This window comes from Cygnus olor, chromosome 1 (assembly GCF_009769625.2).
Source record: "Cygnus olor isolate bCygOlo1 chromosome 1, bCygOlo1.pri.v2, whole genome shotgun sequence".
In the NCBI taxonomy this organism is placed as follows: Eukaryota; Metazoa; Chordata; class Aves; order Anseriformes; family Anatidae; genus Cygnus; species Cygnus olor.
This window is the reverse complement of record NC_049169.1, coordinates 18,145,946-18,163,026: the sequence shown is the minus strand read 5'-3', so window position 1 is coordinate 18,163,026 and position 17,081 is coordinate 18,145,946. Positions and strand designations below refer to the sequence as shown.

At 34.7% G+C, this 17,081-nt stretch overlaps 1 protein-coding gene across 6 annotated transcripts in view; it reads right to left on the bottom strand.

Annotated features, from left to right (window-relative positions):
• The window catches only part of TAFA5 (TAFA chemokine like family member 5), a 426,799-nt gene that overhangs the window by 198,647 nt on the left and 211,071 nt on the right, over positions 1–17,081 (bottom strand). For all 6 annotated transcript variants that reach the window (XR_005817393.1, XR_005817391.1, XR_005817402.1 and 3 more), the window contains exon 2: positions 884–1,033. Coding sequence is in view for 2 of the 6 variants with exons in the window: in XM_040549107.1 (XP_040405041.1) it covers positions 884–1,033 (150 nt within the window). In the remaining 4 variants the exon portion in view is untranslated. The remainder of the gene's footprint in view (positions 1–883; positions 1,034–17,081) is intronic.

The window sequence follows — 17,081 nt, the reverse complement described above, 5'->3', positions numbered from 1 at the left end:
ATGGTATTTTCAACAATGTTTATATCTGAGGACTCAAACCAGTCAGTGTTCAAAGGTACTCTGTGAATTTATTATTTTACTGTACATAAGCATCTTCTTTTTACTTTTGTTAACAAAGCCTAGGTCAAAACAAACTATTTTACATCAACTATTTCAATATATCTTCTATTTTATTTTTAATATTAATGCTTGCTAACAAATGTGCAAAAGGGCAGACCTGTCTGGGAGATTGCCCAATTGTTAACATCTTATTTATCTGTAGTACAGAAATTTGTCTCACAAAATGATTTTAAAGTTAAATATTTTCATACCTCCTTCTATGCCAGCAGTTTTCCAGGCTGCTTGTTATCACTGCTTCTGCAGTGAATCATACAAAAATCATAATTTTAAGGAGAGAAGGAATGCTGGACACATAAGGTGTATTCAGAAATTACAATATCAGTGTTTTCTTCAGCAACATTCACTTTCACACAGGAGCAGTGACATTAGCTTCTCAGTAGCATAAAACCATTGAGGCTCTTTTGCAGTGTGGTTTGCTTGCTTGCTTGTTTGTTTGTTTAATATTATAAGGAATAAAATATTGCAGGGGGGAAAAATACCTTTTCAATGTTGATGCTGTCATCACATGCAAAATACAACAATACCATGCCTTTAACATCCAACTGCATATTAAACTAAAACAAAAGTGAAAAATTGAAATTAAAAATTGTAATTGAAATATCTACAGAATTAGTGCCCTTTGGGGTATTTTGACCATATAACTATTACTAGTTGGGACACATGAAAATTTCTGCTACAGAGCCTTTACATTTTGATGATGCACTACCAGTTGACATCACTCTTGTATTGGCAGAAACTAATTGAATAGATCTGTACTTCTTACCATCAACACAGGCTGGCCTTGCTCTTGTTGTACCGGCAATCTGTCCTTTTTTACATGCACAGCGAGCTGTTTGTCGGGCTATAGTCCTTCGGGGCTGACTGCTATCTCTGTCCAAAGTAACAATCTCACATGTACCTGCAGCCAGTTGACCTGGAAAAAGAACCAGCAACAGGTACCAGAGTCACTGAATGCACTACAGGCAATCTATTACAGCCGAATAGAGTCATGGCCCTATGTCACCGCAGACACTCCACAACAAATGGGCAGCCAGCTGAGGGATATAATAAAACTGAGATGACATACAATTTTTCTTTGTGGTGGACATATGAAAACCCTGCAAACTGGTTCTGTCAGAAAATGATTATTGTTCCATAAAAGCCAGAGAGCTGAGGTCACACAGGTTACTTTTACTTATGTTGGCTAAGTAAAGGAACAACCTGCTTTTACAGCAATGAAATTTAAATGCCGTGCTCTTTACGATCTTTCAGAAAAGCAATGATTAAGTATATGGAAAACAAAAATAGACGATATTTAAAGGCCTTCCCCATGATCATTAATATAATTAAGTCTTAACTGTTTTGTGTGTTGCTTCTGAAAGATAAGATCTTTCAAAGTATGCCCAAGTTTGTCAGTTCTTTGGCTCCTGCTTCATCTCAACTAAATAGCAACTCATTCCCTACCTGATTCATTTTTGAAGTAGCTGGTGTTTTGTCTTTTGCTAAATTTACAATGTAACCATTCTGCAAATGACAATAAAATCACAATGCCTGGTTCACTCAGTAACATTCTCTGCATTTTATTGACTTCTCCAGTATATGTAGCTTTTATTGAAAATCTACCCCACCTGATTCTGAGTTTGGATCACACTGTGAGAGACAAGACAAAGTTACAAAAAAAATGTTTCCATGATGTTTGTGAAAACGTCCATGAAGTGAAAATTCTGCAATTAAAATAATGCACTTCCTCTGGTACTCACAGTAGCATGCTAATAGCATAGCAAAATACTATCTTTTTACAAGCAAGAATATACATCATTGAATTTCAGTGCTTAGTAAGACTAAAAAAAAAAATCCCAGCTATCACTTTGTATTACATACAATTTCTGGATTTTGTGGTAGAGTACTAAATAGCATTTATTTTGGATTTTGTCTTTGTAGTCAATCGATTATAAACCTTCAAAGAAATATATACAAGAATATGTTTTCAAATCACAAGCCGATTATATTTTCTCTTCACAAAAATTTGAGAATGAAATAAATACGATTGTATTTTCTTAAAAAATATGCAATTTACATAATATTCACAGTTTATTTTCATTTTGTTAACTTTTGAAAAATGAGAAAAAAACAGCAATTTTAAATCTGTATTAATATCATTTTTTTTAATGACACATTTATGAATGGTGTTTAATTAAAGTCTACAAGTGTAATGATTATGTCTGTATACTGCATTTTTTTCCATTCAGAAAACAATTTTATTCCGTATATTCTTCTAAATACCAGCTTATGGTGCTTCCTATTGTGTGGATACTGTCAGAATAGTAAAATATTGTAGGCTGTCAACAGCATTGTGACTGGTTCACTGCTAAGCCACCTAAACTTTATATTGCTGTAACTCCTACACTGCAGTGAATTACAACATGGTAAAAGCGAGTATCACAAAGATGAATATGGAACAAGGTACTCTACAAATTCATGCAAATATATATATGTAATAGACATTATGCCTTCATAAATATAAATAAGATATTCGACAGCCAAAATCACCATAGTGTTCAATGGCTGCTGGCAATCAGGCTTATGAGCTGAGGTCAATCCTGGATTTCATGAGCTTTCTATTCTTTTCCACCCACCATGTTAACAAAAACATCTTAGGATAAACATACTGATGAGGGGATTTTTACTCTATTATATGCTGATTTTTTCTTTGTATCCTCAGAAATCTTGGGTTAGAAAGCAAAGGTTTAGAAAGAAAGGAAGTGGCACTTGATTTTCCAAATGCAGACAAGGGAAATCCAGGTACACTGAGACATCTTGAGCTGACAGCATTCATTTTTCCCCCATTGCAAATACATTTCATTTTGGGTTGCAGAAGATGTATTGCTACCAAGGAATGCAGCTGTCTTAGTAGATCTAGTAAAAAAGACACAATCAGAGATGTATTTAGATCTCAACCCCTCAAGCATTTGAACATCATGATTAGGGTTCTGCATTGAGAACAGAAATTGAATGGAAACCAATGAAATAAAATATGAAATGTGTAAGTATTCTTGAGAGTATACTCTTGCTGTTTTCATTAAAAGATATTGGAAATCATACAATCTAGGTGGATCATTGTATAAAACCCCGTTTCAGAGGAAAGGAACCAGTGTTACAACACAGTCAAAGTGAATAAGGACTACACTCGGAGTAAAAAGAACACTGAAGCTTTATGTCAAGATAAATTCCAGGGAATGCAAGCAGGGACTGTTGATAAGCATGCTTATAGGTAGTATTTTCTGCTTTTGAACCTGTCCAGCTTAACCTCTACATAGGTTCATTTTCAGACAGTTGTTTTGTTTTGTTTGTTTTTTAAATAATGATTATTTTCAGCTGTTTCTTTTGTTAATTTTTAAAGATGATGATTTCTTCCAGGCATAGTGACCTCATTTTTTGAGGAACTTTGAAAACTAGGATACCTAAATGACAGTAATTGCTATACAAAGATAATGCCATTCAATGAACTTCTTGCAGCTATTAAAAATAAATAAATAAACAAATAAATAAATTTAAAAAAAGGAAAACTAGGAAGAAAAAAATCGTGTCAGTTGCCATTCTTATTTCTACTGCAGAAGAAAAATAAAAGCTATTGTAGAGTTACAGCAGCTGTTCCCACTTACAAGACATAAATATTTCTTTGTCATTGTGTCACAGGTTGCAGATTGCACTGCAACATATTGTACATCCACTGTTACTTGGCTTTAGATGGCTGTAAAGCATGAAAAGTATCAGCCAAGGTTATGGAGGGCCACTTCCAGAGTGAGAATCATCTGGAGGTCTTCTCTGTCTCATTAAGTGAGTCTGCACCATAACCTCACTTACATGATATGAATGCTACTTCTGCTTTTTAAGAATTTTCTCTAGAAATGTAAGGTTCAAAATGATGGAACAGAAGGAATATACTTTTTATAAAGTACCAAGTTTCAAGAATAAGGTTTCCCTTCATTTTCAGGGATGTTGGCATAATCCTCTTTCAAGGATATTAATTAATATCATTTTTTTTAGCCTAGGAACACTCACCACAACTCCTAAGTGCAGAGAAGAAATTTAAGGAGGAGTTTCACTGAAGCTTTTCCCATTGAGAGATTAAGAGCCGCTGCCTGTGGAACAGTGGTAAAGACTGGATATTCTTAATAGATCCCATTTATGTACTTGCAGTACACAAAGCAATTCACCACTATCCAACCTGAATGAACTCATCTTGAGACAAAAAAGACAAGCATCGCCAGAGAACTCTGATTCATCATAGACCTGTATGAAAGGCTTATTTTTTTTCCCCCCTAAGGAAAGGTCATTTTTTATTATTTTATGGATTGAGCATAAAGATTCTTTCAGAGTTAAAATAAACTTTTTTTTTTTTCCCCCCCAAGTAAATGAGTATTTGTTTGCTGTTGTTTTTATATTTATTTTGTATATGTAAGTTTCAGCAATGAAGACCTCACTGGAAGTTATTTGATTTTGTGTTGCCACCGTCTGGTTACTAAAGAGAGAAAAAGTTCAGGTTCTTTAACGCTCTTCTATAATGTTGTACTGCATTCTTAAAATGCCAGTTGATATCTAATCTCCCAGATATCAATGTAGATGCTTCTCTATGGAATTATTTCAGGAAAATGGAGAACTACAGGGTTCTGATTTAAAAATTTAAGTCAAACTGAATTAAAAAAAAAAAAGGCAACAAAAAAAATCAGGCAAATAAAAAAACAAATAGGATTAGGTTTTTGGCTTCTAGCTAGTACAACCTATAAATTTGCTTACAGTGAAAGGAAATTGTGATACTCAACACACCTATTTTGCTTTTTTTTTTTTAAATGAAGTCCCATAGAGGCCAGTTCTTAAACTGTTCTCTGAGAGACTTTTTTTCATGAAAATCTGTAAAAATCAGTAAGAATATATCTCAAAATAAAATAATGTATAATTCTTTAATACCTTCTCTCTTGAAAAAAATGTCATTAAGTAGTTTAAATGTAAATAAGCATTTTTTTTTTGAAGAGCACTGTTATCAAATATATGCCATTACTAAAAGAATAAAGCCTTTGAAAAATGTGTATGTCATAGGTAAAACCTTCAGTTAGTAAATACTTTCATATTACATGCAGGGTGCCATGGAATAAATGATAATTTTCTGTGGAAGAAAATATTTCTGTTCTCTAATAGAAAATAAAATCTGTCTAATCCATACTGATTACAGCAAGCAAGTTATAGATGTTATGATTTTTTAATTTATGCATGCTGAAAAGCTGAAAACATTCTCTTCAATTCATTTAAAGAAATAAAATCAGATGATGAACTCATAATATCTATGGGTCCAATAGCAATAAAACTTGATCTAAATCTATGGGTCTTTCCAGGGTTTTAGATTCCATGTTCATCCAGAAATTTCCTGATTTGTACATGAAGGCTTATATCACAGTTTCAGCGAATAATTTTTCCATGCATCACCAATTTGATGCCTAGCAACACAAGCTCTTTTAGTTCAAAATGCATAAAGTTAGATGTTATTAAAAATCTTGGCTAGATTCAGATACTCTTTTGTCAGTGAACACAATGCAGGAGTTGTTTCAAAATCAGATCATAGGAACACATTCAGCAGTTTTCTATTACAATATTGAAGTCTTTCTGACAACAGAGCCATGCCAACTCCTGAACAGAGCTGAATATCAACAATTCCCACTGAAATAAAGTGCAACTTAAGCACTTAGTATCACTCATGATTTGCAGTTTGACATTAACCTGAATATCAAATATTTAAATATATTTTGATTTTTAAAGTATATATTTAAGCAGAATTTGAAAAATTCCATATTATATATCCTTCCTTGAAGATTGAAGAAAATTTCCTGCAACAAGATCTCTTGCATTAAGCATCATCCAATTTCAAATAATCCTATTACCTTTTCTTTTCCAATTTTAGTTCAGAACAAGAGACATTATGGCAAAGAACAACAATAACTTTTAAGCTACAACTGGAAAAATTTTGGAAATCTAACTAGTACAAAATAAGAAAGAGCAACTCCAACAAAGCTGCTGAAAAAGTTATTTAATGTGAAGTAACAAACCAGAATTGGCTCAGCATGGGAAAAACCTGTTCAAATGAATCAGCACAATTTCAAAACAGCTCTCAAATAAGAACCTTGTTTCAATCTTAACATATGCAATGCACAGGCTTTTTTTTTTTTTTTTCCAATAGAATATAATCATATATTTCTATTTTCTGTTACTAAAGTTTCTGGCATTGAAAGCATCTGTCTCCGAGATGCTTACTACATCATTTAGGACCTTGTAGAATCTAAATCTTTCTACTGAAACAAATGCTGTGTCTGTTGAAGTAACAGATTACACCCAGCAATTCTTCATGCTTCTACAGTTAGACAACATTTTTAAAAATAATCTCTACCAGTTTTTTCTTGAGGATATATATATGTTGTTAATGGAGGACAGGACAGATGTTATTGTTACTGAAAAAAGAAAAAAAAAAAAGAAAATAAAAGTAACTAATTTAGATAATCTTAATTCACAAATGGTACAGGTGCACAGCAAACTAAAAAGTGGAAGACTGAATTTTTCAAAACTTCCCATGGATTTACTTTGTTATAAATTCAGTGCTGTATTTGTCTGGAATCATCCTTGCCATGTGACTGCTATAGTTTCCCAATATTAAAGGGAATGATTCAGGATTTTGGTTGTGTAAAACAGCAGAATTTGTCTCAAAAAATGTTTTTAGTGCTCATTTTACAAAGAAAAGCTCACTGTAGAATGCACAGTTAAGAAAATGTTAAGAATAACAAGAGAAAAATGTGATGAAAGCCTTTTCCTTTTAAGAGTCGGTTTAAGTATTTTCAGAGTTTCACTGCAACAACACAGTACATTATGTCCCCTTAGTAATTACTAATCTTATGGCAATTTTCAGACTACCACTTAGCCATCTCAAGCACATAAACAGCACAGACATTAGGAAGATACGAAAATAGCTTTCAGCCCTTCCATTCTGAAATAAGCAGTAAATTTTAATTAAGATAGATCCTCTTCTTCTAAATAGTTGCATAGGAAAGAAAATAGAGTCTGTGGAGATTCAAGATATATTCAGGACCCATTTTGAAATTTAATTTTTTCCAGATAAGACTAATGTCCTAACTTACTGCACCTCATATTGCTGTTGAATATAATTGCTTAATATCTTGTTGTATAATTTTGAATCCTCTCATTTATATCTTACTATTAAAAATGGAACAAAAAGAAAAATATATGCAAAACCAAACCAGCCAATATTTAAACACAAAGGACAAGTTTCTGAAGGCAATTCTGATACAGAGTGGATACAAAAGGGGATTCAAGAGCAGAAAACCTTGAATAAATAAATAAATTAATTAATTAATAAAATAAAGTCGAGGATATATAAACAAATGTGGAAGCAAGGCATTAATATACATAAAACTATTTTAAAATATATTTTACTATCTGGTACACTACTTTAAAGAGTAATTCATCTTGATTCAGTAGTTTGAGGACATGGCAATGCCATTCCTCAAATTCCTGTACAGTCTCATGTCAAAACCAACACATTTGATATGCTGCATTTTACAACAAAGAAAAAAGGAAAACCATCAGGGAAGTACTGCACTGGGAGATAAATTTATGTCAGGGTCCTGAGGGCTTCAACAGGCCCATCTCCTGGGCCTCCCCACCCTGCCCAGGGCCCCATGTCTACCCCAGAGTCATCAGGCTCTGCCCCAGCAGGGCAGGTCTCCAGCTCCTAACAGCGCTGCCTTGCCCAGCCATGGGCCTCCTAAACCTGCAGGGCCATGTCCTGGGGGATGTGTCCCAGCCTCAACCACTACCTGTCCCCTGGGAGGTGCTTGGTGCCCAGGTCTGGGGCTGCCCCAGTGCCCCTGGCTGCCCTGCTCCTGTCTGGGGCTGGGACAGGCCCTGGCTGTGGGGCTCTGCACAGCCAGGTGTCCTGAGGAGTGCTGCTGATGCCAGCATGGAGACTGGAAACCCATTAAGCTTTATGAGTAAAGCCAGTAACTTTTGCACTCCTCACTTCAGTGACAGACCACAGCTTCCATGTTTTAACACATATGCACATAGAAAACACGCAAATTTATTCCACCAATGTTGGTACAGCTTTCAGGAATGTTACAGAAATATCTCCCCTAGCCTGCGGAGTAATTTGAGGGGGGTTGTATTGAGTTTGTGTTTCTTTTTGGACAGTGAATTAAAAGCAGAACTTATAAATAAGGAAATCATATAACCAATGCTGCAAAAAAATAAGTGGAAAAGATAATGCATTCAAGACCTTCCTTCTTAAAGAAGTTCTTCCACTGTGTAAGCCAGTGTGAACCACAAATCTCAGCTACACAGAGCTCCTCCAAGGAGGACCTGTAGCTTGGAGGGCTTCCTCTTCACTCCTGTTCATGCAGGTTCAGTTAATTGGTTCTGGAGAACTCCATTGGTTACAAAAAGGAAATAATTGCATGAATTCAGGATTAAATACAGCTAAGCTTATTTGCATAAATTGGGACATAGCTGTCACTCTATTATTTCCCTAGAATATTTTAAACTGTTAAGAAAAGAAGAAAAAAGAAAAAAGCACCCTTCCATGTCTTTACCAGCCTCTACATGTAAAATAAACCTAGTCTGCTTATAAAACAAACAGAGTAGCCACAGGGGGAAAACTGTTATTGGAGAGATGCTGATATTTCTCTTGAGAAAGACAGGAATAAAAAGCACAAGTTTGTCTAAAAAGCTACTGACATTTCTTGGAGCCAGAAGCAGTACGTCAGGAAGGAACAAGTCTGTTGTGTTAGCAAAATATGTCACTGCAGGGACATGAAATCAGTTTGAAGGAACATGCAGATAAAGTCACGTATCAGAGGTAGACATAATGTAGCAGCACAGGTGAACTGTGCTTATAACTTCTCAGGTTTTCCATTCTAGAATAACATAAGAACTATTTACACATATACCAGACCTTAAAATGTCATCATATAAATGCCTTTCCTACTGGTATCAAGATCTGCACTGCAAGATCTGAGGTTCTGCAGCAGACTTGAGGTAGAATTTGGCCTAGTAGAGGTCATGTGGGAAAGGCAAATCCATATGCTGAAATTTTATTTCTTAAGATTTTGTTAATATTTATTAGTCCTTAATGCACTGAAGAAATAATAACCCCAAACTTCTGATTAGGCAGGAATGACATTCCTATGCAACAAGAACTGTGTCATTACTCCATGCCTGAAGTAGGTTTGAACATGAGAAGGCCAAAGTGCACAGTTGAAAACAACTGCTGCCTAGACATATCTGACCTTGCAAACATATTATCCGCTAACCAATACCTGTGAACGCATACAAATTTAAAGTGATAGAAATTTTCTTTTAGTTTTATAGGACAAAGTCATCCATTGCATTCTTAGAAGATCTAAATAATTTCTTTAAAATAAGTGTTTATTTTTACTACTGCTCATGACAACTACTTTTCCTTTTTAGCAAAAGCTTATGACATAAGAATTCATTTTCTCTCCAGTGATGGCATTGTGTTATGAAGGAGGAAATGTTTCCCTGTGTTGTTAATTGGTATTACAACAATAAGAGAATGTGCACCTAGGGTTGAAAAATGAAGTTCAGTCCCAGAATCCCCTGGAGTTTTTAATCTGCTAAACCAAATTTAAACTAAAAACACATACACTGTTATTTTAAACTCCCGAAAGCTTTTTGTTCTTGTTTTTGTTGTTGTTTTTGCTCATTTTCCTTTTCTTGTTGTTTTTATTTTTTGTAATATGGATTGTAGTTGGAAGGCTTATCTTGAACTCACTTGATGGCAGAAAAAGTGTTTCAGCTATGTCATTCTTTTGTCATTTTTTTTTCCCATGGAATGAGTCTATAAACATTCTCCATCCAAAACAGTCTTTCAAGGCTTTGTGTTCTGTGGTAGTGCACTTACTGAGAACATGCATGTGAAACAGCTCGCACATAAACTCTGGGAATTATCTTATCTTAGTAACACTGCAAAAGATAACACTGAAAAACAGAGGTATTGAAGTAGTCTGGTACACATATCCAAGAAGGAAACAAATTTAATCAATGTTGAATGTCTTACTACACCTGGAATGTAACAATCCTACTGAATAATATAGGCCCACTGAATCATATAATATAATTAGAAGTATTGTGGATGAGCCCAAATCCAGGCTTGATGTTAAGAAACTTGAGAAGACAAAGGATCCTCAGGTCCAAAGCTTCAGGAGGCACAATTTGCAGGTGCCTCTTGGAATGTCTCTCTCTCTGTGGTAGCTATAAAGCACGTTTCTGTTGTATAGGTTCAATTAATCTGGGTGGTAGCATGAATTCTCAAATCAAGTGCATAAGAATCAGAACACAATAACATGTATCTGCTGTGTCTGCTGTTTCTTTATGGTAAGCTCTCAGAGTTTCATTACTGAGCATACAAGAACACTGTAATGTTCCTCAGTGGTACCCGCATCTCCATGTTTACTGCACAGGGCAATGAAGCCCCTAATTTAGGTGTTATCCTGAACACATGGTTAGATTTTAGTGACTACAAGACCTACGGGGCACCTAAAGAAAACTCTGAACACAAACCCCACTACTGTAGGTACATCACTGGGGTTTTAGATGATCACATTGTTTTAAAAGTTAAAAAAAAAATACAGTTGCAGCATGCTAAATATATCCTTCCTGTAAGACTAATACCAGACTTTATCACCAACTAGAGGAAGTGAATTTGACAGACTCCTTAAGTGACGAATTTGAGTGATGGCTTTCATTTTAAAGGTTTATCTGGGAACAGTGCTTTACGCAAGTGTGACAGAGAAGCATGACTATGCTGGCTATTATTCTCAGCTGTTCCACAGACTTGGAGGAATGATCTTCTATCTGGGCCAGCTTCACTGCTGCATTTACCATTTTTATCCGTTTTGCTCAAAATGACTTACGAAACAGGTGCGTGCTGAAACTAAAAGTTTTCATGGATGAAATCCATGATTTTTATATCCTCGTTTCTAGTCCTCCAACAAGATAACCATTTATGGGATAAGATTCTTCTCTGCACAATTCAAACGAGGGTGACAGCAAAAGAGGTTTTTTAGTTCCTCATATATATCTAAGGCTGGCCAAAGACAGCGCAGTGAACACTGACTACAGTGAACCCACATACCTTTAAAATCAGTAAAGATTATATATATATATGTATAACCTCTTCCTGTGTCCTATTTATCAGGAACAATGTCTTCTATTTAAACAACTAAGTGTTCAATCACTGCAAACTCACAACATCCACTATGTCACCTCTACACTGTACAGCAGGACTAGCACTCAAATGAGATATGTAGCATATGTTTACACCAGATGCAGAATTAATCTCAAGACACTGAAAAGATGAAAACATTTGAAGTGCACAAATACATTCTGTATTTGTGCTAGACACAGAAGCTCTAAAACAGATACAAACAAAATTATTGACAGAAGCAAAACTTCAAGGTATGAGTTGATACCACAGAAGACAATGTTAAAAAGTCTTTACACTGATAACCTTTTAAAAAACTTTAAATTAACCTTTTTTTATTATTCTCTCTATAACAAGGTCCATCTTTTTATGTACTGCTTATCAGTTTTACTAGCTAATAAAATGTTAAATTATGCTATCAATTTCCCAATGAATGCCTAATAAATAACACTTCTTCAGATCAAGGTCCTTAATAAAAAGGAACTAAAATGAAGTCTGTCACTGTTTTACTCATCATTTTGATGAACAAGGTTTACTGTTACTCATGGTGCACCACCCTGAGATATGCTTCCCAAGACATAGAATAGACTGTAGCTAACAATTTTCTAAACACAGAGATTATGTACTTGGGTAAACACAAACACCTGTGTGCACATATACTTGAATGTACCGTACTATATGACCTTAAAGATAAAGACACTTCAAAATGTATGGCTTCTTCAACTGACCATAAGCTATAAGTAATTTTCCAAGACTCTTTACAATAGCTGTTATACTAATACCAGAAAGTGAATCAGTAGGTCTGCTGTTTCTGATACCATAGTTGATGAATGCGATATTTTTAACCTACAATATATAAACTTTAGTCCAATCAAATAAAAATTTCACAGTAGAAACTACCTATGTAAGAAGCATTCCAACTGATTTCTAGGGGAGTGCCATATGCAAAAAGATGTCATGTCTGAGTCTGGAATTGGCTATGCTTTGAGTTGCTTTTTCTCATCTGCTTGCTAGAACTTTAACACCAGAATATTGACTGTAAGAATCTCAGTGTTCTGACTGTCTGGTGGATGACACCATATCATTTCTAATTTGGGATTAAGCGTATCACCAAATATCATACACTATATTTCACCTTCTATCAGCTAAGTCTCTAAGAAGAAAAACTAAGTGGACACGGGATTTGATCAGCTCCACGGGTCACAATGAACCAGCACTCACCAGAAGTTCTTGGTGCAGAGGACAACATGAAAGCTGTCAAGTTAAAGAGGCCTAAGGATCACCAAGTGCCACTTAGCCACTTAGTGGTAATACTGAGGAAATGCTGAAGGAGAACTATTAATATTGTGGAAAAACATAAACATTTTCTGTCTCCTTTTTGGTGAATATTCTTACATTGCGTAGGTCAGTGATTCTGGTGTTCTGGTGCTTCTGCTGCAATGGTATGTAAGCAGGAGAAAGTATAAAATTCATAGACAGAAGAATGATCCCACAGGGACAAGTAAGAAAGCAGCAAAGAGAGATTTATTGAATGAATGTTTGCATTCACTAGATATAATAAAACTTGAATGATATCAAGCAATCCACTTACATATATGAGATATACATGGTCATGTTGACCACTTATGGCTTGCCCTTCTTATTTTAATTTTCCCAGTGACAATATAGCAGCTGGAATGAAAACTGAGTATAAGCTGATACGAATCAGGAAAGGAAAGCTGGCAATAAATATTTCATTAAAAAAGGAGTTTCTGAAAGGCCATATAACCTTTTGTTTAAATGCTTCAAATCCAAAATGTATTAGGTGCAAACAAAATAAAGTTATTTTAATTAGGTATAGGTAATCTGAATTTACACAGCAGACATTAAAGGGAGAGTTTTTATGACAATAAGATAAATTCTATCATCCAGACCAAAGATTGGGTATGGTATCTGTAGAGAAAATAGGCCATCATAGTGTATGTTACCTAAGGGGCAACTAAGGGTAGTGAACCGAATGATTAATCACAGCTGTAAATACACATCACATTATTTGTATGTTTATGTCTATGCCCACAAACATGTATTTTTTTTCTCATGCTGGGAAAGATAATAGCAGAGGGAGACAGACTTTTTTGAACAAACATGGGAATGTCACTTAAACTCATTGTGAGATAAAAATGAGCCTGATACTATACAGAAAGCAGCAACACTGTTATCATAAAGAGGAAAAAACGCATCGAATGGCAATCACGCAGTATTAGTTTAAAAGAGGAATGACGTCAAAAGCCTGGCATTTAGTTTCTGATGTTGCCATATATCTTCTCTTGTTAGAAGGAGGATACAGCACCAATTTCAGTGGAAGTACACCACCATCAAACCAGAGAAGCCCATAGGTGAATGAAACCATGAGAATTCTAGTATTAATCAAAATTCATCTCTTCTAATCTGATGAACCAAACAACTACAACATTTCACTACTCTTAAGTTAAAGCACTTATACATCTACTGTACAACATGAATTTTTGCATGACTGATAAAATCAATTGAAGTTATACTACTAACTTCATAGACAGCAAATTCAATGGAATAGTGAGAAAGTCTCCCCACTCCCAGCACCATCTATTCAGCAAACTTGTTTTCCATCCTGAATAACTATGATTCTGACCAAAGACATTTGTAAAATGAAGTCTTACTCCAGTGAAAGCTCTGCTTTAACTACCATTCATGTTATCCAAAGAGACAAGTCCACTACTTAGAAGTGACTGAAGAAATATCTTCACAATTAGTGTATTTATGATAATCATACAAGAGATACTCAATTGGCTAAGGCTAAACAATGTGAACATAAAAGCACCAAAACAGAAGCTGCCTTCACTTACATTTCCACTGCCCTGAGCAGAATACACCTACGAATTTCAGTGAGACTCTTACAGATCCCACTGTAACAAATATTTAGTACAAGGAATCACAACATAGCAATGACATTAAAATCTTAGATTAGGAGTACACAACTTCAATTATGTTCACTGCAGTGATGTAAAATTCTTGTAAGGATTCCAAAAATTCATTTAACTTCTTCCCTATTTATCAAAAATGGATAATATTAACGATCTGATTCTTTGGGATACCTTAAGGTTTACTCATCAACAGCACTCAAATTCTCACAGTTCTACAACTACAGATTATTATTCATCAAGCTGTATATCATCTCATTGATTTTCAGCAGAGCTGATCCATAACAGCAAAACAGCCTTTAAGGGTAATGCTAAAAAAGGCTCACTCCAGCACAAGACCTTCAGTATGAAGCCCCCACTGCAATCCCTGCAACACAATTCAGTTTCTTGTTGTTGAGGTATGAGGTAAAAGTCCCAGTTTCTCAAGTGTCTGCCACACATTCTTTTTTTTTTTTTGACTAGATGACCTCCAGATACATCTTTCAACCTATATCATTCTATGATTAAATGATTACTTCTTAAAGACATGTGCTAATAAACACTAGTGAACACTGCATCCATACACTACTACAATCTGTGTGTACACCTTCCTATAACATAGATTCTTGGTTATGGCTGTTGATTATTCAATGTTTCAAATATGTGCATTTGGGTCACTACTTCTATTCTAGCAATTTCAGGTAGACAGCTTCTGTTTTCTACTGCTTCCTGATTTTATATATAAATATCAATTTGCCGTAACAGAACTGCACTGTTGATATGAGATAAGCTTGTTCCAATCCCATTCCATTTAATACCTGAGTTCTGAATTCTGATATCTTTAATCAAACAAAGCTGATCACTACTGGAAAACCAAATGCAGAAGCAAAAGGTCTCAAGACCTTAATAAGAGTAAAGTGTATGCACAAACAATTTCTGACCATGCAAAACTGTTTAAGAGAATACTAAATTATATGCATTATAGAAATATTTCATACACTGTATATATATATATTATATATAATTTAAATAATCTACACTTCAATGCTGTTAGCATACATTCCATATTCAAAAACATCAGAGACGATGGAATATTGTTTGACAATAAAACTGAAATCTACAGTAGTGACCAACCAGAACATGCAAGTAAAATTATTGCCTAAATAGCAATATGTATATACACACAATATATACATGCACACACAATGCTTTATATATTTGTATAGACACGTGGATTATAAATGACATCTACCAGGACAGAAGCATAAATTAAGCATTGAATAAATAGACCAGGAAACGATCTTTTGATGTATAGGTATTGCACTGAGTTGAATCAAACTTTATCTACAAAAATGTATACATCACTAACTCACATTTTCCTATTCTTATCAGCAACACTATTTCCCATGCAATATGCCCAGTTGTGAATGGCTATACAAACACAAAGCAGTGAAGAACCAGGCCTTTGAACTACAAGGAAGGGGAAATTTGGTTCCATTTTCAACAATGAATATTTAATAGTTTCTACAGTTCTACTTATATCTGACAATCCTTTCTACCAATTACCCTTTTCACGCCAGCTCTAATAGTAAAGTCAAAAAGAAACGATCAGGATTGGACTGAATGCTTAACCCTTTACAGAAACCTCTGTACAGCCAGGCAAATAATAAAAAAGTTAGAACTCTTTTTTCTTGTCTTTCATAACAGGATTATTTAACTGACCTCCTGCACAGTGAGTGTTTGATATTGATTACTGAGATTGTATATACATGCACACACACACACACACATATCCTATCCTATCATACTCTGTGACAGGAAATGTTGTGTAAGGTGTTTTTGTTTGTTTGTTTGTTTTTCTTTTCCTTCTTCATATTAGAAAAAATCACTGGTAGTAGTTACTGAGTGATCAGAAAACACCTAGAAAAAAAATAATTAAAAAAAAAAAAAAGAAAGAAAAATCAAGATATCTAGGCAACCAATCCTTTCCACATTGTAACAACTCTCCTGAGTGGAGACACTTGGGATTGGTGAAAAATAAGCATCTTTGCCGAAGTCCCTTGGAGACAAAGGACACAGATTTTGATATTTCAGCCCTAAACACAAAGAAGCAGCACCAGCAAAACACGAAAGAAAATAAATCTTTTTAATAATCTGATTAGTTTTACCTTCCATTTTCCCAGTGATGGAGTTGTATCCAGTGACAGTGTAAACATTTTACTTTGCACAATGTAAGAACCACAATAGAAGAGTGTAATTAGCGCTGGAAAGACATTCTCAAGGAAGTACTTTGATTTCAAAAGACTGTTGGAGTGATTGTCACCCCTGCTGTGCCTGGATTCTCTCTTGATGTGCATAAAGTGTGAATGCAGAACACATTATTATGAAACTCACTCATCCTTGCATTTGTGTGCTCATTGCTTTTGCCATCTTGTGGTGACCAAAAATAGAAACTTACAGAGCTGCATATAATTCACACTAGAATAATGTTGCTGCATTTTTTAATGAATTCTTCAGTGTACATGCTGAAGATCTACAACTCAAACCATGCTCTGCATTTTGTCATTTATTTAACAAATGTGTATTTATTTTCCTTTTAAGATTGAGCTCACAAAAAAAAAAGTCTAAGCACTTAAAAGAAGCAAAAACATGAAATGATTTAATACTACATAAATGCCTTCCAAAGGATTTTATCAAAATACACTATGAGATTTTTTTATTATTATTTTTTAAGAAATTAGAGTGCTTCTATTCTCTCAGCATATATAAAGGCAATACCTTTATAA